The sequence below is a fragment of the Manis javanica genome, chromosome 10 (genome assembly GCF_040802235.1).
Source record: "Manis javanica isolate MJ-LG chromosome 10, MJ_LKY, whole genome shotgun sequence".
Lineage (NCBI taxonomy): Eukaryota > Metazoa > Chordata > Mammalia > Pholidota > Manidae > Manis > Manis javanica.
The window spans coordinates 322,729-349,339 of record NC_133165.1 but is presented as its reverse complement, the minus strand read 5'-3'; the positions used below and the strand labels follow the sequence as shown (position 1 = coordinate 349,339).

Below are 26,611 nucleotides of genomic sequence, written 5' to 3'. Positions count from 1 at the left end.
ACGCCTGGAACGGGGCGCGCAGCATTTAAGCGGCCTTGCTCTCTGACACCGGCCTTCCCTGCTCCTTAGAGGGGAGACTAGAGCGGGGGAAGGCACGAGAAACGAAGGCTTTCTCCCGCCTGGCCGGCCCCAGGGCCAGTTCCCAGAATTGCCCGCCTCGTGGCAGATGAAGAAAAATCAGGGCACCTTATCCGTGCCATTCCCTGGAGACACAGGTAGCAACCGAGGCCGTGAACCCAGCACCAGGGCATCCGGCCCCAGGATGTCGAAAAGCAGAGTGAGGACCAAGTTGGCCTCGGTAGGTGTGATGACGTGCAGTGTCCAGTGCATGACCAGTGACAACGAACACACCTGGGGCCCCGGGGGGAGGTGTGATGGGTGTAGTGTCAACGTGAAAACAGGTGGACAGGCAGCTCTGGTCAGCCTCAGCCATGAGACCACGAAGATGGGACGGTGCCTGGTCACCAGGCTATGTGCCCCTGGGGGTGGTCTCAGCCCCACCCATTCCTGCCAACCTCCAGTCCAGCCCAAGAAATGCAGCTCCTTCAGCAGGTCCGAGGAGAAGGGCAGGACATCTCCGGTTCTGGGTCTCAGCTTGACTTCCCCCAGACTCCAGGCTGTAGGTCTCTGGCCCACGCCCGTCTCACACATTCACCAGTTCTCGATCCCCGACTGGTGTGTGGGAGGGTAAGCTCCATTTCTATTCGCAAACTGCTTAAACTTTGCATAAAGGCCTCCTCCCTCCCTCCCAGATGCAGGAACCATTATAAGCACCCCACTCCCATGCACAGCAATGTTTTAATGCACTCTCCCTTTGGAGGAGAGATCACACTACCCACTTTTGGAGGCACCCCAAAGGCTGCCTGGCACTTCACTACAGAAAGAATTTCCTCCAATCTCTTGCTGGTTTGCAATACTGAAAGGCACATAAAGTTGTGAGCTCAATCCCTCTGGGCTGGGGTGGGGCAGAAGATGGACTGGGAGGTGGTCTGGCACAGGTGGGCGGAGTGTGGGCGTGTCGACAGAGGTAGCTGGTCCTGGGTGGATGCTTGCGGGGCGGAGGCAACCTGAGCGCTCAGGCTGGGTAGATGCTGCCGTGGTGGCCTTCATCTGCCCAGTCCACCAGCTCATTGCTCTGGAACCACAGCAGGATCTCCCTCTTCGCCCCCTCCACAGAGTCACTGGCATGGATGACGTTCCTGTGACAGGCGGCAGAGGTAAGGCACAGGCTTCAGTGTGCACCTTGGGAGTCCTGGGGATGGTCTGCTGATCTCCTGCTCTGCAGGGGAACGAGCCCAGGGACCATGCAGAGGGGAAAGAGGAGTAGGGGAGCTGGAAACCAGTTTCAGCCTGGCCTCAGCCGCTCTCTCACAGACACATGTACCAGCCAGACTGTTTCTGGGAACCTCATTTCCCCACCAGTCATTCTTCACCAACCCCTCAAGGTACCTGGCAAGATAGGGCCAGATAACAGGTAATGGTGGCAGAGCACTCGGAACACATGGGAAATGCTCTGCTATCTCCTGCGCACTGAACCGCACGAGCAAACATCTCGCTGTCCCACTATCAAGGCTCTCCTGGCTTCACCCGCATCCAGCAAGATGCCCAGGTCCTGTGGATCTGCCTAGGACCAGTCTGCCACCCAAAACACAGGTCCTCCTCCACCCTAGTGAGGAGCAGGTTCAGCCCACCTGGCCCTCCAGCTTTGCCCACTCTGACCACAGGAAGGCTAGACTGGACGGAGAGGAGAGGGCACCTTGGAGTCAGCAGGTGATCACACAGCTGTGCTCCCAGGCCCCCAGGCTGGCAGAGCCTGCACCAGGGAGAGAGGGAGCCAGACAAGGGCCTTGAAGGTGGGGAGTGCGCAAACAATGTGCATAGCCTCCTCTCCTCTTCTCAAATGAAGATTCACGTAGGAAAGTACTTTTGGGCCAGTGGGGAGGGTGGGTCCAGGTTCTGACACCTCCCACTCTCCAGCCTGAGTCAGAGGCCACTCAGGGGTCTGCTGAGGGCTTCCAGTACCTGTGTGTGCAAGGCCCAGAGCAGAGAACACTGTTCTCACCCAGGTGCACCTGCCCATCCCAATGGGCAGGGAGGAAGGGTCCCACCAGCCTCCACTCCCCACTGATTCAGCAGGCGACCCTGGGCTGGTTTCTCTCTGCCCCAGGCTTGGGGAGGCACTAGCTGCCGGGGTAGAGTGATGCTCCCCATCTGGAAGCCCTCATTCCCCCAGGAAGGGGCAGGGCGCCGTTGGGAAGGGCCTCCCGTGCTGACCGCAGCATGGAGGGGCTGGTGTGCGACCAGTCACCAGGACAGATGGCTGCAGCTGGGCCGTGTGCTCCCTACAGCCCTTCGTGCTCCCCCACATTGCTCCCTGCGGCATTTCCATACGTCCCTGGTGCGGGCAGGGTAGCTGCAGAGCCCCGCTGCAAGGCTGAGGCCCATTCCCACTCCTGGGCACTCACTCCAAGGCACCTTCCTCCTTCCTGACATCCACTTTCCCCAGACCCCAGGGCTCTGGAGAAGGGGTCCTCTTCCCAGGGACGGGGGTGTTGGGGCCATGGGTGGGCACTTTCTAGGAAGCTGCGGGGAACCCAGGGCCCCTTCCTAGGGCAACTGATCAGAGGCCAGACGCGCTATGCAGAGCGATCCTGGGGGGTAAGAAAAGCGACTGGGCACCAAGTAGTTCTAAGACTCCCCGAACCCCACCAGCTCGAGTCTGCTCAGCCGGGATCGCACCCGCCCCTCCAGGCCAGAGGGGACGCCTCAGCAGCCTCGAACCGGGGCTTCCCCTGGAGTTTTCGGTTTCTGGGAGCCCCCGACCAGGGATAGTCCCTCCTTTCGGTAACACCTGCTGCAGGACGGCTGCGTCCTCAGGGTCAACCCTCGACCCCAAACAGGGCTGGTCTCAGCTCCGATGCCCAGAGACCTCGCTCCGCGCGCCTCCAACGAGACCCCAGGGGCGCACCTCGCTGTTCTGTGGAAGGCATCCGCCCAGGGCGCTCACCCGAACCGAAGCCCAGGGACCGACCAGCCAAGGCACTCACCGGTACCAGGCGAGGCCGCGCTCGTAGCACCTGTCGAAGAAGTGGGGCTCGGAACCGAGCGCGCGACATCGGGGTGCAGCCGCAGGAACAGCAGCAGAGCGCGCGTGCCGCCCTTCTTCACGCCCACGATAAGCGCCGGCGGCCGGGGCTGCTGGCCACCGGCAGCACGGGCGCCCCTGGGCTGCGGGCGGCTCGGGCCAGCTTGGCGGGCGCGGGGGCCGCCACGGGGACGCGGGCGACCGGCGGGCAACGGCCCGGGAGGGCGCAGAGGCAGTAGGCACCAAGCACCAGCGCGGCGAGCAGCCGCGGCGCACGCGGCGACCGCAGCGCGAACCCCAGCCCAGGCCTCCGCTACCTGCCGTGGGGCCTCACCGCGCCCAGGCTCGGGAACGGGGGCTGCAGGAGGGCGTGCATCCCGGCCCGCTCCTCGTTCAGCCCGCGGGCGCCGGGCTTCTCTGCGCGCCACCTCCGGGCCGCCCGGGAGCGGGAGCGGGCGCGAGGCGGGGGCCGGGCTAGACGCCCCGCCCCCTGCCGCGCCTGGAACACGCGGGCTCCCACGAGCCCTACTGCCTCGGAGCCCGGGATGCATCCCGCTGGGCTCCAGCGTCTTCACCCTTACGCGCTGCTTTGGCAGGGTCGGTTCCCGAGCCAGTGACAGCGGATCCCCCCGTTCCCGGACGAGGGTGGCGCGGCGGGTGCGCTGGCCAAGCAAGTGGGCCAAGGAGGCTAGTGGACCCGAACCTAGTGCGCAAAGGGGCTCCGGGGCAATGGGGCGCGCCCTGCCGACAGTCTACGTGTCGTTGACCGGGGTCGGCCCAGGCGGCTGGAGAGGGCTGACCAAGTATGATCACCACTCAGAGTCCAAGGGACAGGCCTCTTTCCCCTGGGCCCAGTGACATTCAGACCTCAGTCCCCTGATCCCTTCTACCGTGTCACACCGTCAGTCTGTGCAGCTAGTCCACCTGGTGCTGCCCTGGGATGTCAGTGACCCACTCCGACACTGATGAAGTGGCTCCTCCTGGAGAAGCAAAGGGTTAGGGGGAGGAGTTGGAGCCCAGGTCCTGTCCTAGAAGCTCACTCAGGGGCAGTGAGACCCAGGGGCCACTCAATTATGGGACCTGCTGGGCCCTGGACACTCTGCAGGAGCCCTATCCACCCCGTGGTTCCCGGAACCCCCAACATGGCAAAGGAAGGCAGAGAAGAAGAGCGTAGGCCCAGAGAGGGTGAGCAACGGCCCCAGGCAGACGTGAAACCTGACCTGCGTCCTCTCTCCGCCTCTGCCCCAGCCTGCCTGGCCTCAAGGTTGGAGCCAGGTGGGCACAAACTCCCAGAAGAGGCCAGCCTCTCTGCAGTCAATGCCTAGAGGACACGGCCCTGGGCTCTGCTGGTTAATGAGCTGTTCCTGGGCCTAATAGCATCTGGGCAAGTGCCAGCAGCCTGGTGTGACTTCAAGGGGCAGGGGCATCCATGAGCCCCAGACATTTCCAAGGCTTGCAACCAGAAGCAGCCCTGGCTGGAGGGGGCTTTGCACAACCAATGGGATGAAGACCACTGGCCAGGGCCCCAGCCCAGGTCCCAGATGCCAGGCCTGCACCTGCTTGTCAAGGCAAAATCCAGCCAGGAGCCCTGTGGGTGGACGGTTGGTCCGGCAGTGTCTGGGGTACATGCTGGCACATGCAGGGTCACAGGCAGCTCTTCTTCTGGTCTAGCTTAAAATGGGATTTGTTCCTTAGAGCCATCCTGGGTAGGGTCCCAGACTGCACCCACCCACAGTCTCAGCAGCTGCCACTCAGGGCTCTAATTCCAGCACTTGGACGCTGGTGGCCCTTCCATCTCCTGCCACAGCCCAGGCATAGTTGTGTCCACCTCCTGCCTTTGCTCATGCTGTGCTCCTGCTGGGAATGCATGACTTTCCAGGAGCAATTTACCAAGAGCAGCAGGACAGCACGTTGAGTATGGGGGAGTGGGGTCAAGAGGTCGTGAGGACAAGAGTGGCTCAGAGAGCTTGGCAGCTGGTCCCCCGCCTTCACCCACTGTCTTTGACTCTCAGGTGAGAACTCCTAGGATGTTTGGAGTTTTGTTTAGGAGCCTAGGAGCCTGGCATGCAGTAGGCATTCAATAAAGGCTGGCTGGTGAATGTCTGTGAGTGAAGAGAGAGAGATCAAGGAAGGGTCTCTGGAGGAGGTGATGGTCAGGCAAGGAGCTCCGGTTCCTTCTTTGTTAAGATGGGAGACCGTGGTCCTGTCTCTGAAGTAACAGCTTCATTGAGATGTAAGACCCATACCAAGCAATTCAGCCGTTAGAATGTAGAATTCAGTGGGTTTCAGTATAGTCCCAGCGCTGTATGACCAGCTGTACTGAGAACACAGTCACCACCCCATCAGCCCCGCCCTGATCCCCTCCCCCAGCCCTCCCCAGACCCCCAGCCCCTTCCACTCTCCCAGCCCAGCCCCATCTCCTCCCCAAGCCCCTGACACCCACCAACCTACACTCTATCTCTGCATGTGTCTGTCCTCCACGTTTCACATAAGTGACCTTTATCACTGGCGTCTTTCACTCCGCATGTGCTCAAGGACCATATGTGCGTGTGTGTCAGGGCTTCGTTCCATTTTATGGCTGAGTAATAGCCCACTGTGAGGATGGGCCACATTCTGTTTACCTTTCATCCACTGAGGGACACTTGGGCTGTTTCCACTTTTTGACTCTTGTGCATCGTGCTTTTGTGAACGTTCATGTACAAGTTCTTATGGGAACATATGGTTCATAAGATGCCTTTGGGGCCCCAAAAGAGACCAGGTCATGGGGGCATGGGGTGAGTGGCTGTCCCTGTGCCCTGAGAGGTCAAGCCTGCTCTGTAATAGAAAACCAATGCCATCGAGTCCCTCTGCCCAGCCAGCGTCCCCGGGGGCCTCAGCTCTGAAGGCCCAGCATGGCTCACTTCTCACCCGGCTTACCCAGAGCTCCTGCCTGGGCAGGATGGCCAGGCAGAGGTCGGTCTCTCTTCCATCCCCCCTAGGCCAGCCATCAGATGTGTGGGTAGTCACGTTCCTTGTGGCAGCTGGCCAGGAGGAGAATTTGGGAGAGGAGGTGGGCTGCATTGCTCAGGCGGCTAGACCAAGTAAGCACTGTCCCTGGGGGAGATGACAAGGATGGAAGAACAGGGGGCAGAGAGGGCAAGTCTAGGGAAGGAGGCCTGGGGAGCAAGTTCATGGTAGAAGGAAGACTCAGCCTTCTCACACCCCTGACCTCACAAATCCGTGACCCAGCTGCCCAGCTATGTCCCTGTCCCCTTCACAGACTGATTATTTCTTTGTGGATGATTTTGATCCTCATCTGCCCCCTCCAATGAACCTACCCATGATCTCTGCAAGGGCAGAGGACAGGACAGTATTAATCCCCTCTACAGCTGCATACCTAACATGCTGAGTACTCATGAATGCTTGCTGAGTGACTGACCAACTCTGGTGGGGGAGTGCCGGGGGGCCCTCCCCATGCCCCCATCCACCTCTTTTCCAGCCTGTCCCCTCCCCAGGGTGGGCATGCCCAGCCGGGGCCCCCACAGGCAGCAGGGTGGGATGTGCAAGCAGTGCCCAACTCTGGAAAATGATTAATAACACTGTGCAGTCCCTCCCTCCATGGGGGACAACGGGGAGAGAGTTCACACATGTGGGCTTCCAGGAACTCCCTCCCCTCCAGCCTCACCCTAGCCCCCCAGACCCACTCCTGCAGCCTGCCGGGATTCGGAGCCTGCAAGCGTTGCTAGGCAGGGGGGCAGCTCCAGCTGAAGGCAGGCCCAGCTGTCCCTGATTTGGGTGGGGTTTTCCCACTTCGATGCTGGATTTGCTGGAGCACAGAGAGAATGTGGTTTCCTCCTGAGGAGGGGCCCCTGAGACAGTCCAGCCACCCACCCCACCCACACCCAGAGCCTGCTGTTCCCAGCTCACCCTGAAGGGAATGTGAAGGGAGGAGCCCATGGCTGGTGTGGGCAAAGCTGAGAGGAAGGGCCTTTCAGCTCAGAGGCTGATTCAAGCCCAGCTCTACCCCCTCCTAGCCCGCAACTGCGGCAGGTATCCAGTCTCTCTGAACCTCACCTTCCTACTTTATAAAACACAGGCGATACTAGCCCCCACCCCCTGGGTGCCCAGCCCTCTATGAAAACGAGGCAATGGACATGTGACGGAGACCCTGGCACAAGCAGGGGTGCCCTGAAGCTGCTCCCACAGTAGAGACCTGAGTACATGGGAGTTTTTCCTCCTTGGGAACAGGCTTTTCTGGATGTGACCAGCTAGACCTGGGACACTGTGGCACAGAAGGGTGTGCCAGGGCAAGCCAGATTCCCAGTCAGGAGGAATGCATGAAAAGGTGCCGGTGGCCAGGAGTGGGAAGGAGTGAGGGCCTCCTCAAGCAGTCACCCGCCTACAGGCAGCCTGCCTGGGGCTCCTCTCCTGAAGGGACAGCCCCCTGCTGCCTTGCTTTCAAGCCACCTCACTGCTTTCCCTTGGGCAGAGGAGCCTTTGCTACGGGCCCCTACTTCTCCAGGAGAGGGCAGGGGTCCGGGTCCCCAGATGTATAACTGCGCCTGCAGTGTTTCACCTGCCAGCCTGGCCCCACAGTTTATGCCGATATAGTGATTCTTCTAAGACTGGCAGTCCCAGCTCTGCAGGAGGCGAACAGCCCTCATCCCCTAAAGGGGAAAGAGAGGAGGGTCCCACAGAGACAGGCCTCTCTCTGTCCCACCCTCCCCACTTCCTCCACCTTCACAGCTCCAAGCCAGGCCTCTGGGTATGGAGGCCCCTCAGCGTCATAGGGAAGGCTGGGTGCCATCCAAGGGCCCCCACCTCAGGCCCCATGCAAGGGCTCTGTGGCCAGGCCTGCCCATCTATGGCTGGCAAGGGTCCCAGAGACTGAAAGGTGATTGTAAGGATGTTCCTTCAGGAGCTCAGGAACCCTAAGCTCTTTAGAGCATGCAGGACTGTGTGCACATGGTGTGTGTGTGTGTGTGTGTGTGTGTGTGTGTGTGTGTGTGTGTGTGCGCGTGCGTGCATGCGTATGCTAAGACCCAAATTTGAATCTCCCCACATACCAGTGACCTACTCCCAGGAGCAATTCCAGTCTAGCCAGTGGACAGGACCCCCCGGGAGGGCTACACTCTGTCCCCAGCTCATTACCAGGGGAAGCACCCCACCTCCACAGTTGGCCAGACAGACATGTGGCCAGTCTTGTTTGGCTTGGTCCTTAGGAAGACCCAGAACCCAGAGCCTGAGCCAAACATCCTGGGGAAGCTGTCTCCAGCTCCTGCTCCCCACCACACTCCTCCCTAAGGTGCTGTCTTGCTGCTCTGACTACGGGACCTTCAAAATTGACTCCCACCCCTCCTCAAAGAACAATGACTGACTTCATCTTCGTCTCCTATTCTGGCATTGCTTATCCCCTAACTCTGGCTTCCATGCCCTCCCTCTACCTCCAGACACACACCAGGAGCTCCTGGGCTAAGGGATGAGGGCTCAGCAAAAAGCCACACTCCTGAGACTAAGCGCCCCAAAGCCACTGGAGTCAGAGGGCAAAGGGGGGGCCCAGGGCCACAGGAAGGCTGCACTGAGAGGGGGCAGACCCCATAGTGCCCTATCTCCTCTCTGCTCCTGCTCCAGCAGTTCACCTGCAAAGCCCTTTGAAGCCGAGAGTAGCTTGTAAATGTCCTGGATGGAGGGGAAACGTGCCAAGACATGATGCCAGGGGCTGAACCATGGATAGTCCCCGTAGCTTTACCCGGAACAAATCACGCTTGGAGACAGGAGCTGGCTGGCCATGAGGGTACGGGGTGGAGGGAGCCTACCTGCAAGTAGCCCTCAGCCGCCTCCCCAGCAACCCCCCTCCTGTCCAACTATCTTCCCTGTTCTTCTTGCCCCTAAGCTCCATTAAGCAGAGCCTTAGCACCCAGGGCAAGGGTAGGGTGGTAGCTGACCTGGCATCGCTGCACCCCAGACTATGGACACCCTCACGCAGCCTTGTGGCTCGCCCACCTGAGGCTGTGCAGCTCGCAGAGGCAGTGCAATTGGACATCCATTCATCCCATCCAGCTCAGTTCAGCATTCGGGAAAGGCAACAAGATGGGTGTGCTGTTGCCACCGACTTTGAGGAGCTCTTTGACCTGGGATGGGGTGAGACCTGCAAGGGGGAAGAGGGACCCAGTCTGCGCTGGCACACACAGACCCACCCAGGGGCCCTGCAGTGTGAGGGCAGGGAGAGCCTCTAGGGCAGAGCCCCAGGAAAGCCTTCTAGAAGGATCCTAGCAAGTGGGGAGCAGATGAAGAAGGAACAGCAAAGGCTAGGAGGCAGGAACACAGGGGTATGCTTCTAGAATGGAGTCTGGATGGCCTAGAGGCACAGGCACAGGGGTCTGGATGCTGGGGGTGTGGATAATAAAAACAGTCACTTCTGGAGTGGGAAACCAAGCCGGGGAAATGGAGCCTGCCAGAGGCACTGAGCAAAGATACGTAGTCTGGTTGGGAGGCTAGCTAGGAGCTATCACTACTGTGGGGGAGAGAGTGGGTGAAGATGCGTGGAGGCAGGCTCCCAGACTGGTGTCCCCAAGGGGGCGGGAGTGGCAGCAGGTGCAAGCTGAGGGCATGGACGCGAGCAGGGCGAGGAGGCTGGAGGCACGGGGCAGGTGGGTCCCTCCAAGCTGCCCTGAGAAGGGGTTGGCGCGTCCTGCCTCCACCCATGCCCCCCCCACCATTCCCACAGCTTCCTTCCCCCAGCCCCAGCCCTGCCCTGCTCATGCCAGGGGGAGAGGAGGCAACGTGGCCCTCCGCTGCTCTCCCTGCACCGGTTACTTTCGTGAAGCCCACCAAACAGGCCCCTCGCCCCACCGGTCCTGCACGCTCTGACACCAGGGGGCCTCCGCCTGTGTCCTGGGCACTGTGTTGCGCAGGCGTGGCCGAGGAGGCCAGGGAACGCTGGCGCTGACCGCTGGCTGCAGGGGCTGTGGGCCGGCCGGGGGCGCCGGGCGGAGCCGGCGTTGGGGCTCAGGACGGAGCTCCGCGTGGGGCTACGACGGGCCCGACCGGGGCTCTGCGGGCGCGGGGGTTACGCGGGCCGGGCCGGACTCGGCCCCGGGGCGTCCAGGTTCTCGAAGCTGCCGTCGCTGCGCCCCTAGCGGCGCCCCCAGGGAACTGCAGCGCCTCTCGACCCTCCGGGGAGCAGGCACAGCGCGGAGCGAGCGTACCCCTCTGTCAGTCGGTGCTGCGCACGGTCCCTGCGCCCACTGCCCGGGGGGCGGGCTCACGACTGGTAGACTCAGAAGTGGGGGTCATCGCGCTGGGCCCCCTACTAAGGCCTCACAGCGGCTCGCTTGGTGACTGGCCCACGTCTCTGGGCGCCCCTCCCACGTGCTGGCCTTGCCGACAGCATTAATGGGTCAGGGGGTTCCTGGGATCTACCCTCAGGACCTGCCACAGGCCGCACCCCATCACGGCCACGGTCCTCCCTGGCACTTGTCACTCAGGATAAAGAGGAAAGCCATGCATGCACCCAAGTCCCGAGCATTGTCAGTTCGCTCACCCATTCTGCAAGCGCTTATGGAGCGCTGGCCCTGCTGGGGAGCAAGCAGGCCCAGACAGACTTCTTTCTCCCACCTTGCCTGGGGTGTCCTGCCCTGCCCTGCCCAGGCCTGGCAGCTGCTTTTGGCTGGTGTTAACAGAGCACCAGAAGACAGCTGCCGAGAATGCAACCCTGGGCTTGCAAGGCTGTGCCCTGGAGGCTCTACGCAAAATTTTGTTTCTCAAGCAGGAACTGGGACTGCCAGGGGAAGTTATGGTGCAACCCAGCAGGAGGAGGGGGCGGGGGGGGGCGGGGATTTCTGATCCCACGGGGTACACCCATTCCCTAGCAGGCCTCTGGCCGACAGACAGACCCTTCCCGCGGCCTGGGGCTTGGGCTCCTGATGTGAGGGGGCCTCACCCTTCCCTGCTTACTTCTCCAAGCACACTGCTTGCAGCCCTCCCCCTGCCCACTGTCCAGCCCAACCCCACCCGGTGTGAACCTGGATGTGCAAATGTTGTGGGGCCCCTGGGGTGCAGGCAGCCAGGCACTGCTCCTCACAGCATCCATACCAGCCTCAGCATCCCCCTCACCAGCCCCCTAGGCACCAGCAGGTTCTTTAGCCCACCCTGCTAAAGGTCTGAGCCCAGAGAGGCAGCCCCAGGGGCATGGCCTAGATGCACGGGCCCAGATTTCAGGAAGACGCCAGCCTGCTCTTGGGCCAAGTTCACTGTCTGGGACATGGTGGGCCAGAATGTGCTGGGAAGGGTGAGTAAAGTCCAAGGTCCATCCCGGCCCTGGGGTCCAGAAATTCCTGCTGACCACTCAGCTGGCTACCTCCTCATCCCTGGCCACCTTCAACATGCTGGCTGTGCTCAGTAGGTGGTTGCAGCCTTCTCAGAGTCACTGTTTCTCATTTGGGGTGAAGAGAAAGAAAAGGGTTAAATGTGCGCAGAGAGATCCTGAGGTTCTTCCATGCTGTGTGGCCTCAGGCAACTCACTCCCCCTCTCTGAGCCCTCCTTTCTCCCCTGCAGAATGAGAACCTGCCCCACTAGGGTTAGGGTAGAGATTCAGGGTGATGATGTCCATGAAGACACACTGTGTGCTCAATCCCTTCTCACCTACAGTGGGCTTGCGCTTGGCCAAGGCCAGCTACTAGACTCAGCACGAGCAGCCCCAGGGCCAGCCAGGACCCCAGGTGACCAGGACAGCCCAAAGACAGGCTCCACTTTAGCCAGTGACCAGCTTGGGACACACAGGGGTCCACATAAAAGCAAGTCAGGCAGAGGGAGGAGCTGGAATCATGCGGTGGAGGGCCACCCTCTGCAGCCCCAGGGCAATTCGCTGGCAGCTTCAGTGGTACCAGCCCCCAGCAGGGCAGGATGGAGATGTTCTCTAGACAAAGCGGCTGCCACACTGTGAGGAAGAGGCAAGCAGCCGGAGCCCTCCTGAATGGGGTTCCTTTGTGCTTTCTGTCCATGCTGGCCCCACTCACCCGTCGCACACCTTCCTCTGCGCAAAGGACCCACTGACCATACAGCTTGGCGTTGGGATCTAACCCACAGAGTAACATGTGCTTAGAACCTGTGCCCTCACCCAACAGGACACAGGGCCCATGCCGCACAGTGAGCTTGCAGTCCACCAAAGCCCAGCAGGTGAGCCAGCAGCCCCTGTGCAGGCTGGCGACACCACCCCAGCACAGGGAGCCCAGGCCTGGGGCTGGAGTCTGGGGAGGGCACAGTCCCAAGCTGAGCCGTGGGCACTGGCCAGCCTCTCCCTGCCCCCTCCTCAGCTGCTTGCTTCGCCTTCGCCCTCACACCTGTGGGCTCTGCTTCCCCCAGTGTGGGGACGCTCCGATGCCAACTATGTCTGTTCACTTACACACTCAGAACTGGCGAAATGATCACAGGGTGGGTTTGGGGGCCCACTGGGCCCACTGTAAGACAGACCTGAGCTAAGACTCCACCGACCACCTGACAGCTAACCATACTGACAGTGACACATGTCATCTCCTGGGGTTGGCATCAGTCGAGTCGGAGTCCAGGAGCCCCCAGAGTGCCTGATTTTTCCTTCCCCAGCACAGTCACCGTGGCATAGATCCCCCTGGGGAAGGTCGGGAGACGGACGGAGGGTATGAACTTCTGGCAGTAGACCAGGGTCCTAGCTCAGGAGGTCGCCGCCTCTAGTTTATCCAAGGAGTTTGGGGTCTGTAACCTCCTCGAGTCTGGGAATGAGTGAGTGAGGGGCTATGACTGCGTTTTTATGATTCAAGATACACTTCGGCTCCCTGACCTAGAACCCTTCTGCTTATACATACTAAGTAAGAATTCAGTAGGCTTCCCATCTTTTTCACTTCTAGGAACACCGCAATCAACTCGCCACCACCACAGGCTGCATGCGGATGTTCGGACCGCTACCCTACTCCTCTGTCGGTAACCACACCCTCCTGGTCTGGGGCGGCCAAGCGCAGCCACACCGCCCCTGCCTCCGGACCCAGCGACTCCCACTGCGTGTAGGTTCCCCGCCCACAGAGCTCTTACAGGATGCTGGGCTCCGCCCCCCCACACATTAACTCCGCATCATCCCGGTGAGTGTGACCCCTGGACCCTCCCTGGTGGGTGAGCCGGCCTGAAATGAGATCCTCCCAGCATTTCAGCCTCCCTAAGCCTTTGATCCCATCCTGTATTACACAGGCAGGTCTGGAATTTTGGCTCGTGTCCCTTGGGCCACCTTTCCTGGTTCATGCTTCCGCTGACTGACCGATCAAACTGTCAGGCCCTTTCTCATCCCATGAGCACCAACATTAAGTTCAGGATCTCTTAGTGAGCCCCTATCGATAAATTCAGCCTAATACAAATTTATATTCCTTCCACCATCATCCCATCCCTTAATGCCCATTCCCACCCACATTCCCTGGATTTCCATCAATATAAACTGACAGAATCATTAGGTCTTTCAGAGAACAGTGTGAGTCCTCAGGGGCTGACTTTGCACTTCCCCCTGCAGGGCCTGGGCACACTGACCTGCTGCCATCACAGGGCCTTTGCACAAGCTGGACCCCTGCCCAGGAAGCTCTTCTGCTGGCTCCTCTCCCGTCACTGTGGAGCTGGGGTGACCCCTCCTTGATGTCCTCCCTGACCACTGGGGCCCAAGTACGTTCTAGCATCATTACTCTGCCAAAGTTATTCACGGCCAGAACCATCACCCCACGCGAACCTACTGCCTCCCCACCTGCACCGTCAGACCTGCTGGCAACCTCGTCTGTCTTCCTCATGGCCGCACCCCCAGCATGAGGTGGGAACCTGGCACGGAGCAGATGCTCACTAAATGTTTGTGCAGCAAACAAAACTGTGCAAAGCCGGGCCCCCAGGCCCTGGCATCCCTTATGGTGTTAATAAAGATGGCAGGCCTGGGTTTCATCCATTTATTGATCTGATTGCTCCAGAGAGGGCTCAAGATGGGAGGGCTTCAGCATCAACCGCCCTTCTGGAAGAGCTTCCGAGCATATGCAGTAAGGCATGTCTCCGAGTTCCGGGATGGTGTGCCCTGTAGGCTGGGGGCTCTGAGCTCCCCAGCCTGGTGCAGTCAAGGTAATGGAGTAAGAGCTGCTTTCTTAAGCCCAAGTGAGGCAAGCTGCACCCGCATAGGTTGTGAAACAGGCTCAGGATGTCACGTAACTGAGAAACCAGGGCTGTGTGACCCTGGCCTGCCCTCCAAGTGGGTCACAGGTTTTCACCACTCTGGTTGCCTAGAAGGGTTTAACCAGAGTGAATCATATAGTGACCGGGGCTGGAGTGGCTGGCTGGGCCCCCTTGTATTATTCTGCCTTCTAGTGCAGCCTGGAGAAGATGGACATGAGCTTTGGCAAGGGCTGGGGCCCACCTTAGTACTGCGCCCCACAGGGGTGAATCCAGACAAGCAGGGAGGGGGCAGTGGACTTAAGATGGCTGGGCCTAGAGCCCACCCCCTGGAGACCCATGTGAGCAGGAGGCTAAGATGAGCCGACAGCTGGGTCCTCCAGGCCCATTCTGGCAGCAGGGTACAGGCTGTTGATGGCAGACCAGGGCTTTTCTCAAGGAGAACCAGCACAGAGCCAAGGCCCTGGGAGCCTTCCTGATGTCTCAGCTACCCGCCGACCTGAATGTCTGGGGTTCCGGTTCGTTCCAAGGTGTGGGCTGCCTGCCTACTGCGCCTGGGAGGCAGAAGTGTCTTTGCCTGAAATAAAAGGGAGTGGAGAGATAAACAAGTCACCACTAATTTAAGCCTCAGACACCATTCCCTGAGCTACCCTGCTCCTATTCCAGCCAGCAGGCAGGCGGGCCAGAGGACCCAGATGCTCAGCTTGTGGGGGGTCCGTGTGCTCCATTGTGTTCCTCGAGATCTGCAGGAGAACCCACACCAGGAGAACAGATGACTGTACAAAAGGGTGAAAGCATTATCACAGCTTGACCACACGCGGGCACTCTCCCAACCCTGCAGAGGACAGCGAAGTGCTGTTAGCAGCCCCCCCTCACAGGGGACACATCTGAGGTCAGAGGCCAGCCAGGCCTGTGGCAGCAAGCGATGAGCTGGGATTCGAGTTACAAAGCGTGGATTTGAGTTCAGAGGGCGGCTGGGTGTGCAGGTAGACAGGTGGTGATTGGTGAGCATTTGTGTGTGAGCAGGAGAGCAAAGGGCCAGAGAGAAGGCTGAGCTCAGGTGAGAACGCACGGAAATGACAAATAGCTCCCTAAGACACACCGCCAGCACAGGAAACCCCTGCTTTCCTGAAGTCCCCTTTCCACACCTCACTTTTGTGGAGGACCTACATTAGTATGCCAATAGCTTTTTTCACAGAAGCAAAATCCTCTTCAGAATTCTCTCAGCTCGCAAAAGCAGATATTAAGGTAGGTCTTCCCTAAAAGCGAAGCGTTGTAAGGGGAACTTCCAGTAAGCAGGGGATAGTCTTGGCTTTATGCCATTCGGCTTATGAAAGGCTTCACTGGACCGCTCTACTTACGGAGGGCGGGGACACCAGTAACAAGCACACTGCCAACAGGAGCGGGATGCAGGATATCTGAGCCCTCAGCCCTGTCCTCCGGCCACATCGTGGGGTGGCCCTGGGCAGGTCCTGGGTGGTGTGCTTTGGTGCCCTCGTGCTTTGTCACTGTGGACAGAAACAGTGTGCCCCCCACCCTGGGCACCTAAAATGCACAGCAGGCCTGTGCCAGCTGCCAGAAGGCAATCTCACCTTTAGGGATGAACTTCAGAGAGCTGCTGAATATTCAGAAGCGGGACTGCCCCCGCTTGGGGCCGTCGTTCAGGAACTCATGGCCCAGCCCGTTGCCACACCTGCCACAGGACACCTGGGAAGACCATGGAAGAGCAGCAGCTGCGGCCCCTCCTGCCACCAGCAGATGGTGACCCCACACACCCCTTCCCGAGGTGACCGCCAGCCAGAGGGGTGGGCCTCCACCCTACAGCCTGCACACAGAGGCCGTCCTTTTCTCCTGCTCCCACCAGGACCCAGGCTCTCCTGATAGTCTGTGGGGGCAGCTTCCCTGGCTGAGGCTGAGGATGGACTCTAAGCCCCCAGAGCTGTTGGGGGGAAGAAGGGGGTGGTCAGCCTTGGGCCTTCCCTGGCCAACACCCCTCGCTGACTCTGCTGCTGCCCCCACCTTTAAGGCTTCAGGCCGATTGTGCTCCGGACGCTTGGCCACACTGTCAGTGTGGATGGTCTCAGTGAAGGCCGGCCATGGGGACGAATGGGCATACTTGGAGCGGCTGGAGAAGAGCTCATAGCCACACTTAGCACAAGCGTAGATGCCTGGGAGGCGTGAGGAGAGGGAAAGCGGGCACATCAGCTCGGCCTGTGCGGAGCGAGCTCCCACATCCTCGGCCCCGAGGGCAGCGTGGTCCTCACTGTCAGCAGTGGCTGTGTGCCCTCCCACACCCAGCGCACCACCCTCAGGCCTGCACCCTGGCTCTGTGGGGAAGGCACGCCACTGAGCTCACATCCCATGGTTCTTAGCATGTGCCAGAGACCAGGACAGCCACATTTCACATGGGCTCTTCTCAACAGCCCTGCAGTGCAGACCTTTCCATTTCACAGATGAGGAAGCTGAGGCTTAGTGATGCCAAAGTCTCAGCTAGGGGGTGTGCACCAGGAAGGAGCCCAGGCAGCCCGGTGATGACACAGCACTCCTCACCGCAGGCCCCACTCGGGAGGGGCTCTGATGTGGCCAGCAGAGCCACCTACCCCCGCCCCTCTAAGTGGCCAGCCCTGCTGCCCGGCAAAGCCTTGAGCTGGACACCCAGACACCAGCTTGCCCTCCATGTGAGACGAAAATGGCAAAAAGGCCTCTGGGGCCAGCCAGGGGGCCTAGAAAGACAGGACCAGGAAGGATAGGCTTGTACCCATCCCCAAAAGATCACTCCAGTGGGAGAAAAGAAAAAAGTTGCAAAACTGACTTGCAGAACAGGTAACTGCGTGGGAGCCCCTCCAGGAATACCCGTCACTTACCACCTGGCCTGGGTCTGTGAACACCTGCCCCGCAGTCTGTGAACAACTCAGCCTCTACCAGTAAGGGGGACCAGGGCCAGCAGCAGGAGGACAGCTCCGGCTTCGCAGAGCAGCCTGAGGACAGCCCAGGGTCCCAGGGCCACAGGGTCTCAGGAGAAGCTTTGCCCAGAGGGACCTACGTCACAGCTGGCCCTCACAGATGCCTGGGGTCACAGCCCAGCCCCCTAGGGCACTCACACCCAACAGATCTGCCCGAGGGTCACTGCTCTAGTCTTGCCTGTGGGCATGTTTTTACCAAATTAGTCCTTTCCAGGGCCTCTCAAAGCCGAGAGCCAGGGCTGAGGGCTGGCCATGCCCCAACCACCCCACCCTGCCCAGGCTGTCTGGTCAAACTCCACTGGCCAAACTCCACTGGCGGTTCGTAGCCCTGTAGCACTCCTGGTTACCGAAACCAGGAATCGCGGGCAGGTGGGTGAGGCACCCAGGTGGGTACATTTATACAGGAACGGGACGTGGTCCCTGCAACCCGGGAGGGGACAGGGCAGGGGTAACATCAGGGGGATGCCCCAAGGAGGGCCAGCCCAGCCACAGGAGCTGCCCCTGAACAAGACTTTCCACCGCGTCCCTCTTAAGTCCAGATCCTGACCCAGATCGCGCCCGGCGACGTCTGCGCCCCCAAGACCTGGCCGCACAGATTCCTCCTGGAAGCAGCCAAGCTCGCACCCGGTGCGCGTCCTCCCCGAGGGCAGCGACCCCTCTCTCCAGGTCCCCTCTCCCCTCCCCAGGCACCCCGGACTCTCCCTCCTGCGCGCTCCCCTCTACCCAGGTGCGCCCCTCCCCGAGCCGCCACGCTCGCCCGCATTCACACTCGAGGGCAGCGCGCTCCCCCTACGCGCGCCCCCGCCTCGCTGCCGTCCCAGGAGCTCACGAGGCGTACCCGGCTCGAAGTGGTTCTGGAAGACCTCGCCCCCGAAGAAGCTGCAGAAGGACATGGCGCCGCGGGGGCCGCTGCGCGCCCTCCGCCGGGACAGCCCCGCGGCCGCCGGCGCCCACCCCCGGGCCTGCGCCAGCCTCCCCGCCCCGGGGGCCAATCACGTCCCCCGCGCACGGCCCTCCTCCCGCGGACCCGCCGCTGCCGCGGACCAATCGCGCCCCGGAAGCGGGGTTCCGGCTTCGGCCCCCACAGGCCCCGCCTCTCCTGCCTCCCGGCCGCTCGGGCGGGGCTGCCCCCGGGCCGCGACCCGAGGCCCTGCGCCCGCCCGGCCCCGCGTGCTGAGCCCCGGCCTCCGGCGGTGGGCCGTCCGGCCGTGCCCCCAACTCCGACACGGGGCGGGCAGAGCGGCCGCGGCCTTTATTAGGGGCTGTGGGCGGGGATCGCGCCGCCCCCCGTCAGGCTCCCCCGTCCCGTGGAGCCGACGAGTCTCCCGAGGTCGCCGGTTTGTCCTGCTCGAGATGCTTCTTCTGGGGACCCTGGGGGAGGGGGGACGGGAGCAGCGATGGTCACAGGGGTCTGCCGGCCACGCGGGTCACGCCGAGCCGGGCTCCCTCCCCCGTCCTCTTTTCCAGCAGGCCCAGCTCCCAGGGCCGGGCTCCCCGAAGCCCCTTTCTGGGCAGCAGTGCAGGAGGCGTGCCCGCCATGCCCGTCTGCCCCAGCTTCCCCACCCCGGGCCGGTGGGATGTGGGGCCTGAGCCCCAGAGACTGAGGCTGGGGGCTCACCATGAAGACCCTCTTCTCTTGGGCTGTCTGGAAACGGCCATGGCCGAACTTGGAGGTGGTGTCAATGAACTTGAGTTCAATATTCTCCAGAGCCCGGCGGCTGTGGTGCACCAGGAGGGACTGCGGGTGGTGGGAGAAGACAGCCTCAAGGTGGAGGTCCCCACCATCCCCTCCCTTCACTTCCAGTCCACCAGGAAGGTTCACCCACCCAGTTCCTGCCACAGCCCCTCCCTTTCGCCCTCCCCGTTGCCCACCCTCCTCACAGCAGGCTGGAGGGACAGAGCAGGCCAGCTCCCAAAGCCCCACAGCCCATGGGGTTCGAGCTCCCCAGCCCACCGGTGGGAGCTGACCTTCCTCAACGTGATGACCCGCTTCTTGGTGCCGGCGATGCACCCCTTCAGCATAACGAAGTCGTTGTTGACTTCCCCATAGTGGGGGAAGCCGCCCTGTGGGGAAGTGGGTCAGGGTCCAGAACAGGGGCTGCCAAGTCAGGGCAGCTGGGGGCCCTAGGTGGACTCCCACCCCATGCCTGCAACTGAGGCGACACCCTCATCACTAATGAGGGGGCAACTGAGCCACACCCTAAGTCCTTTACAAGTATTATCTCATTTAACAATCTTCATTGTACAGGGGGAAAACGAGGCTCAGAGGAGTCACTTGCTCCAGCCACAGCTATTACATTCCACAGCTGGGGTGTGAACCCAGGCGACGTGACTCCGAGGCCACGTCTGAGCTGCTGCCTTCCGCGCCTGTGACAGCTGGAGCAGAAGCCATCTGCAGAGGAGGCTTGGAAGATGCAGGGACGACAGTGGTTTGTTCCGCCCAGGCAGCTGCTCACTGGTGCCTGAGCTCTTGGTACAGGGCACCACCCCACACACATGCTCACCAGGCCCCTCTGCCAAATCGCTGCCTGCCCTCACCAGCGGCGTGATGGACTTCTCGGTCACATCGTAGCTGGTGGACGCATTGCTCTTGACCACCTTCCCATCCTTCATGTGCAGCCCCCGGCCAATGCAGTAGATCTGCCAGGAGAGCAGGGCACATTGGGAGCAGCAGGTGGCCTCTGGGGCCAGCGGTATGTGCGCAGACCCAGGTGCCGGGGGGCAGGGGCATCTCAGAGCCTTTGGGTGGTGAGGTGGTATCCGGGTCATGCACCCCACCCGGTGGGACCTGGTCACAGGACCCCCCACCACTGGGACTACAGATGTACCTTCTTGTTGAGCTCTGTGCGGTGGTGATAACCCTTCTGCCCAGCCCGAGCGATGGAGCAGCCCACACGGGCAGGGTGCCAGGCCCCGATGCAGGCCACCTTGCGCAGCCCCTTGTGGGTCTTCCTAGGCAGCTTCTTGGTATGCCAGCGGCTTGTGACCCCTGCACGTGGCAGAGGCTGGTGGTTGAGAGGCCAGTCTGGCCTTCACCCCCTCCAGGTAGCCTTCCAAAGCCACCATCCCCACCCAACCCTACCTTTGACTCCCCGGCCCTTGGTGACAGCAATGACATCAATGACCTCACTCTGGCTGAACACACTGTACACCGGCACCTGCTTCTCCAGCCGGGCCTGGGCCCAGGCCACCTTCTCAGCCACTGTGCCACCGTTCAACTGGATCTCCATGATGTGCGCCTTCTTCTGCCGGAAGGGCAGCAGCTTCATCTGCAGGACGTGGCACAGCCAGCTGGTTCCGGGCCCCACTTGCTGCTACAGCGTGGCCAGCTGGGGACGCCAGCAGACATTCCATGCTCTGGTCTGCTTTATGGGCTGTGTTTTATGCTAGGCCCCGGGGCTGCAGCCCGGGATGAGGCAGATAGGGTCCCAGTCCTCACGGAGCTACCATCTAGCTGGGGGACAGAAGCTGAGAAAAATTCCTGAAGAGGGCCAGGTGTTCTGAAGGAATGCTTGTGGGGGGCGGGGGACAGTTGTTTCCCATAGACTGATCAAGGGAGGGCCTCTGTGAGGAGGTGCCACCAATAACAAGCAGGAGCCACCAGGTGAAGACCTGAGAGCTTTTGGGCAGAGGGGACCCTGCCAGAGGGTGCAAAGGCCCTGTGTCAGGGAAGATCCTGGAGAGTTGGGACAGAAAGGTGAGCAGGGAGGAGAGCGGCGCAGGATGGAGTTGGAGGTGAGCAGCGCCAGCCCAGGCTGGTCTGGTAGGGGGGCGCCTGGACTTTGTTCCAAGTGTCAGGGGGATGCGATCTGATTCTGGTCTTTGAAGCTCTCTGGCCACTGTGTGAGGCTCAGGCTGTGGGACGCGTCAGGGACAGCACAGTGCACAGCAGGTGACTATGGGGCGCCTACTACGCGCAAGGCTCTTGCTGGGTACTGGGCACGTAGACTGCTCTGCTTGTCTGCTGAGGGACTTGGGCCTCTGACAGTGACGCACGTAACCAGGAACCAATGGCCTCCATGAGAGTACCTGGGGCCGAGGTGCTGCTCTCCAAGCCTAGGGAAGGGGCCCTGATGACAGGACGCCAAGGACTGTCCCAGAATAAGCAGTTGGTAACCTGCCAGCCCACATCAGGCCAGACCCCATCAGTGAACGCTGATTCACACACACTTAGGCCAGAACCCAAAGGGACGCAGCTGGCCCTCTACACCAGACATTGGGCAGGAGATCCAGGCTCTTCAGGCCATTTCAGGTTGACCACTGGGCACGGCCGATGCCCCACAGCCCTCAGAGCACACTGACGCCCAGCATCCCGTCCCTGGGATTGTGGCCAGATGGCCCGCACAGCTGGTCAGCCAGCCCTTTGGGCCTGTGCCCGGAGCTTGTGGTATTTTTAGGCTGACATTTGCTGGGGCTCCCGGAAGCTGGGGCAGAGGAGGAAGGGAAGAAGGATGGGGAGGGGACCAGGGGTGGACTGGCTCACCAGTATGGACAAGGGGTGGGGGCCTGACCTGGGTGTGGACGATGACCCGGATGACCTTGCAGTATTTCTTCATGGCGGCAAAGTCTTTCTGGAGCTGCTGTTTGCCGTCAGCGTCACGCCACCTCTTGCAGGCCTTGGTGAAGGCCTTCTTTTTGCTCCTGTGCCTGAGCCACGCAGGGGATGCTCAGAAGGGCCTTCAAACAGTAAATGTCCCCTCCTTCCTCCGAGCCTCCTAGCGGAGGCCCCTGCTGGACCCTCCTCTGGGCTGGGTCCAGTCTCTCCCTTTACGCACAGACTGCTCCTCCTCTAGGCCTCAGTTTCCTCCTCTAAAGTGGGCACCCCTGCCTCCCAGGGCCTGAGAGTGAGTGGCAGATGTTCAGGAGCGCTGGGAAACGGCATCGCTCGCCCCCCAGAGGCACCTGCCCACACTGCTACAGCTACTGACCCCACTTCTGCAGCAAACAGCTGGCACCGGCCAGACACCCAGCCACGTTGTTCCTGACTCACCTCACCAGCCCTCTGGAAGGCAGACATTATTACCCCCATTCTACAGATGATGAAACAATGTTCACAAAGGTCAAAGTCCCTGGACACGGGGTAAACTGATAACAATGGAAACAATGAGAACAAGGCCAGCTAGTGTTTGCTGAGCACTTTCTCTGTGCTAAGGTCTGCACACCACCGTTTCCCCAGCCCCAGAGCAGCCCCATGCCACAGGGACCCCTCCATCTCCACCTGATGGTGTCTGGGATGTGTGTGGGAGGAGACACATGGCTCTGAGAGGTGAGCCAGCTGGCCTGTGGTCTCACAGCCCTCTACGGCTCTGGTGCCCAAGCTTGTCACCTCCCACAGGGTTGGGCTGTGTCTCTGCCTCCACAAGAGGGGGTGTCAGTGAGGTTCCTCAGGAGGGAGGGCCTCCCCTTTCAGGACTTACTGCCCGGGAAGAGTTGAGGCCCAAGAATGCTTTTCCTTCTGATGAGAAGAGCTTGTCAGCTGGCTGTTTTCCCTTTTCACCCTGGGTGCTGGGAAGCTTGGAGCCAACTCTGACATTCCATCAAATTAGTCCCTTAAATGACTCTGAGAATTAGAATACTTGCTTCTTTTTCCTCTCTCCCCATTTCCTCTCCAGCGCTCTAGGACTCATCTCTCAGTGACAAACAATCAGCCCCGGAGCTCTGCACAGCTGACCCTTCTCCTGCCTGCCCACACGCATCGTTGCAGCTCAGGGCCTGCTCGGCCCCATGGTCCTGCCAAGGGCAGCCTCACCAGTCCTTGTAGAAGCGGCGGCGGCATTCGTCACTGAGATGTTCTGCAAAGATGGTCTTGAAGCTCCGCAAGCCTCGAGGGGTGGCCACGTAGCCCACGACGCCCACCACCACCAGAGGCGGTGTCTCCACGATCGTCACCGCCTCTACCTCCTCCCTCTTGGAAATCTCTGGAAGAGACCCAGAGACAGAGGCATAGAGGTGGGCCCCTGGGGAAGGGGACAGAGGGGAGGGGCCAGCTGCAGCCCTTCTGCCTGAGGGGGGACAGATGGCCATGCCCAGGGCTGCTGGGGACAGAGCCTCATGCCCCTCAGCCTGCTCACTCCCTGCCCCTCATCTCCCCACTCTGCCCTGGGCATGGAGTAGCTGCTGGTCAGGCCCCGACAGGTGGCCCGTGCTGACTCTAAGACCTCAGGCCAGGCCTCACCGCTCCCTGCCTCAGTTTCCCCCTCCAGGCCCTCCAGGAATGGACTAGGAGAGCAGCAGCCAGGCAGCACCTCCCAAGGGGTAGAGCTGGGCCTCCTGTAGTGGAGCGTGGACAAGCATTCTATTTTAACAATGATGAATGTATGTTGGAGAGTTCTAGAAAAAAGCCAAAAAGCCTGTAACTTGTCCAAAACCCATGATTTGACAGCTGTCACCACTAAGACTGATACAATGGGAAAGAGGTATGTGTTTAAACAATGTTTTAGGAGAGAAGAAAGGCAGCCAAGGGGCTGCCAGAAGGCTGAGGTGGCTTTGGCTCCAGAGGGGCACCAGGAGGGCCCCTGTGGGGATGGTTTTCTGAGGTGTTGGGTCCCCACATTTACACATGACAGAACCGCACAGAATGAAATGCACACATGCCACTGGGGAAACCTAAACAGGATGGGTAGTTGTATCTATGTCAACATCCTGCCAACATAGCACCATTGTTTTATAAGACATTCCCACTGGGGAACCGGAACTGGGTGAAGGGTCTATTGCTCCCAACCGCATGCCAATCTGCAGTAAGTTCAAAACAAAAAGTATCCTGGGCACTGCCTTGAATCCCAGCTCCAACACTCACTAACCGGGCCGCTGCCAAGTCTCATAACTGCTCAGTTTCCTCACCTGTAAACTGGGGGCAATGGCAGAACCCACCTCGAGGGTTGGCCAGGGGTCAGCGCTTGATGGTGGGCCATGCTGACTGATCCTCACTGGCAGGACCTCGCCCTCTGCGGCTGTGTCCCCTCCTGGAGCCCAGGCGCAGCTGGAGGTGCTCAGGGACGCTCCGCCCACCCCTGAGGTCCCCTGCGCCCACTCACTGAGACCCGGCCGGTGCACCTCTCTCAGAGTATGTGTCATGCCAGCCTTGTAGCCCAGGAAAGCTGTGAGATGCACAGGCTGGCTGGGGTCATCCCGAGGCCACGTCTTCACCTTGCCCCGGTGCCGGCGGCTCCTCTTGTGGGGCAGGAAGCCCAGGTGTCCATGCCGAGGGGCAGAGAACTTCCTGTGGGACTGGGTGCCAGAGGGGAAGGAGGTCAGACCTGGTGTCTCCCTGGTGGGGTCATCTGCATGGCCTCAGCTCCCAGAGCTGGAGGAGCGGGCTAGAGACACCAGACTGAAGCCCTGTGGTCTGCAGGGCCTCCATCTGCTTACAGGAGAGGAGGGGAAGGTTTGCCCAGGGGCAGTGTCACAGGGACAGAGGCAGCACCAGGCTTTCCTCACCCACAGACTTCCTGCCTCAGCGGGCTTGGCCTGGCTGGGCTCAGAAAGGGCAGGCCCTCACTGGGGCTAAGGACTATGGTGGGTCCGCTGCCATCTGTCCACCTTGTTGCCCCTTCTAGGCCTGTCAGCCAGAGCTCCGGCCCCTGCTGTCTTCTCCAATCACCTACTGCCTCACAGGACCAAGGACCAAGGACCATCCCTGCTGGTAGAGACTCCAGAGGCCCACCTGCCCTTCCCCAGGAGGCCGGCTTGCTCCGGCTCCAGCACCCCCAGCCCACTGACCATGGTGGCGGGTCCCTGCAGGTCAGGAAGGGAAGGGGCCTCCCCACCAGGCTCCGGAGGTCGAGTGGCAGGGCCAGGACATACAGAAGCCAGATCCCAGATTTAGCCCCTGGCAGGAGAGCTAGGTCATCTGTGGTAGGCACCGTCTCTGGTGCCAGAAACAGGCTTGGCCCAGGGCAGGATGAAGTGGGGCATCAGATGGGCAGCCTGGAGCAGGGACATTGAGATAAGGCTGGCACTCCTTTCAAGGGCTCTGGGACTGGGGGACTGGGTCACACCCACTTTGTTTTCTGCCTCACATGACCCTTCCAGGAAGTGGACAGCTTGGCCTGCCTGGTAGGGGGTCAAGGAACCCAGGCGGCTGCTGAGAGGAGGGCCTCAGTCTAGGCGGCCGGCACTGAGGCGGAGGGACCTCCTGTCCTGTCTGAAGGCTGTGAGCCTGAACTGGACAGATGTGGGGGCGGGGAGGGATGACACTGCCTGGGTCGTGATTCACCATGAAGAGCCCTTGACTCTAATAGGTATGATCCAAAAACACTCAGATACTTTTATGAACTTCAGTTTTGAATAAAAAAGAGATTAAAACTCTTCTTTTTTGATTCAAAGAGTCTATGATTTTAAAATTCTGTAGTTGCAGAACCCATTCTATAGGCCTAAGATGTCAGATGTCTTTTGAGGGTGTGTGGATTTTGCACTGCTTGATGCTACTAAAATTCTACAATAATTTATTTTTGATGTTGTTTTTGAATTAAAGGTACTTATATGCTTTGGGCTGAGCCCCATACGAATAAAGTCACTGGAAAGGGGTAACCCCCTCACCCCCAGGAAGGGTCCAGTGGGAGAGAGGCTACCTGAAGGAAGACAGCACAGAAGAGACCCACCTCAGATTCAAGGCCCAAGGAGTCCATCAGAGCTGGGACCCATGAGCGGCCCAAGATGCTCCGTGTGGCGGGACTGGCTCCAGGCACACCAGCCAATGGCCAGAGGGACATGGAGCCACAAAGCTGCTTTGGTCCTTCCTTCTCGTTTGTCTTTCTCGGCTCCACTGCCTGAGCTCCAAGCCCCTCTGCTATGGTGCCCTGCAGAAAGCCATCACCTGGTCACTTTCCCTTAACCGCGTACCGTGCTCTCTCGTATTCTTCTGGTGGGCAAGCTCACACTTGTTAGTTCAGTTCATGACGACTGCAGCAGCTCCATCGGGTCTGCCTCTGTTGGGTCCCCTTGTTCAGGCCATTGTTGCAGGCCAACAGCACAATTCTTTGGGTCTGACAGGGTGTGTTTCTAAGAGTTCATGATGCGAAGCTTTGACCCCTCTGTGATTCCAGAGGCCGTGCGTCTACTGAGTGGATGGCTCTGTGTCCCCGGCCCCAGCCTCTGGGCAGGAGGTGACCAGCATCATCTCTGGTATTAGACAAGGGCAATGCCAGGTATGCAGATCACCGAAGGCAGCCAGCAGGGTCCTGGGCAGTGAGTTGCACCAGGGGTAGGACAATGCTCAGAGCCAGGATGGAACCATCAGAACCAGAACAGAACACCCCGTGTCCAAGGCAGGAACAGCCTCTCCCTATGGGTGGGGCCCCCGAGGGCAAGCCCTGCCCCTGCTCAGACCTGGGCAATGCCCCAGGTTGCTAACACCAGCCAGTCTATGAGGGTTCTAGCAAACACAGCGGAGCCCAGAGAAGGCCATAGGGAATGGGCAACCCA

General features: G+C 60.4%; 3 protein-coding genes and 1 long non-coding RNA gene across 11 annotated transcripts; 1 reads left to right on the top strand and 3 right to left on the bottom strand.

The window, feature by feature from the left end:
* Positions 1-160: 160 nt before the first annotated feature.
* On the top strand, positions 161-14,001 carry LOC140843912 (uncharacterized). Its single transcript, XR_012121813.1, has 4 exons — positions 161-298; positions 1,177-1,217; positions 12,947-13,174; positions 13,594-14,001. It is a non-coding gene; the product is annotated as an uncharacterized lncRNA (long non-coding RNA).
* On the bottom strand, positions 780-10,796 carry HS3ST6 (heparan sulfate-glucosamine 3-sulfotransferase 6). Of its 6 annotated transcripts, none has more exons than XM_073214358.1 (5): positions 10,608-10,793; positions 9,068-9,212; positions 6,002-6,178; positions 3,048-4,065; positions 780-1,279 (listed from the first exon to the last, which is right to left on the bottom strand). In XM_073214358.1, the coding sequence occupies exons 4-5, from the start codon at positions 3,634-3,636 to the stop codon at positions 1,179-1,181; spliced, it is 690 nt and encodes a 229-aa protein (XP_073070459.1). In that variant the 5' UTR covers positions 3,637-4,065; positions 6,002-6,178; positions 9,068-9,212; positions 10,608-10,793; the 3' UTR covers positions 780-1,178. The 6 variants fall into 6 exon arrangements, 4 of the variants coding, with proteins under 4 accessions (XP_073070459.1, XP_073070458.1, XP_036859876.2 ...); XM_073214357.1 differs by having other exon boundaries at positions 780-1,199; positions 3,008-4,065; positions 10,608-10,790; XM_037003981.2 differs by having other exon boundaries at positions 780-1,199; positions 6,002-7,731; positions 10,608-10,773.
* MSRB1 (methionine sulfoxide reductase B1) lies at positions 13,998-18,160 on the bottom strand. Its single transcript, XM_073214361.1, has 4 exons — positions 18,027-18,160; positions 16,245-16,393; positions 15,818-15,932; positions 13,998-14,802 (listed from the first exon to the last, which is right to left on the bottom strand). The coding sequence occupies exons 1-4, from the start codon at positions 18,079-18,081 to the stop codon at positions 14,771-14,773; spliced, it is 351 nt and encodes a 116-aa protein (XP_073070462.1). The 5' UTR covers positions 18,082-18,160; the 3' UTR covers positions 13,998-14,770.
* RPL3L (ribosomal protein L3 like) lies at positions 13,998-26,347 on the bottom strand. 3 transcript variants are annotated; one of them, XM_073214354.1, is made up of 12 exons: positions 25,789-26,347; positions 24,223-24,415; positions 22,938-23,106; positions 21,700-21,835; positions 20,271-20,457; positions 20,017-20,177; positions 19,727-19,828; positions 19,157-19,252; positions 18,807-18,926; positions 18,027-18,559; positions 15,818-15,932; positions 13,998-14,802 (listed from the first exon to the last, which is right to left on the bottom strand). In XM_073214354.1, the coding sequence occupies exons 1-10, from the start codon at positions 25,897-25,899 to the stop codon at positions 18,479-18,481; spliced, it is 1,356 nt and encodes a 451-aa protein (XP_073070455.1). In that variant the 5' UTR covers positions 25,900-26,347; the 3' UTR covers positions 13,998-14,802; positions 15,818-15,932; positions 18,027-18,478. The 3 variants fall into 3 exon arrangements, with proteins under 3 accessions (XP_073070455.1, XP_073070456.1, XP_073070457.1); XM_073214355.1 differs by lacking the exon at positions 25,789-26,347 and adding an exon at positions 24,908-25,047; XM_073214356.1 differs by lacking the exon at positions 25,789-26,347 and adding an exon at positions 24,852-24,977.
* Positions 26,348-26,611: the final 264 nt, after the last annotated feature.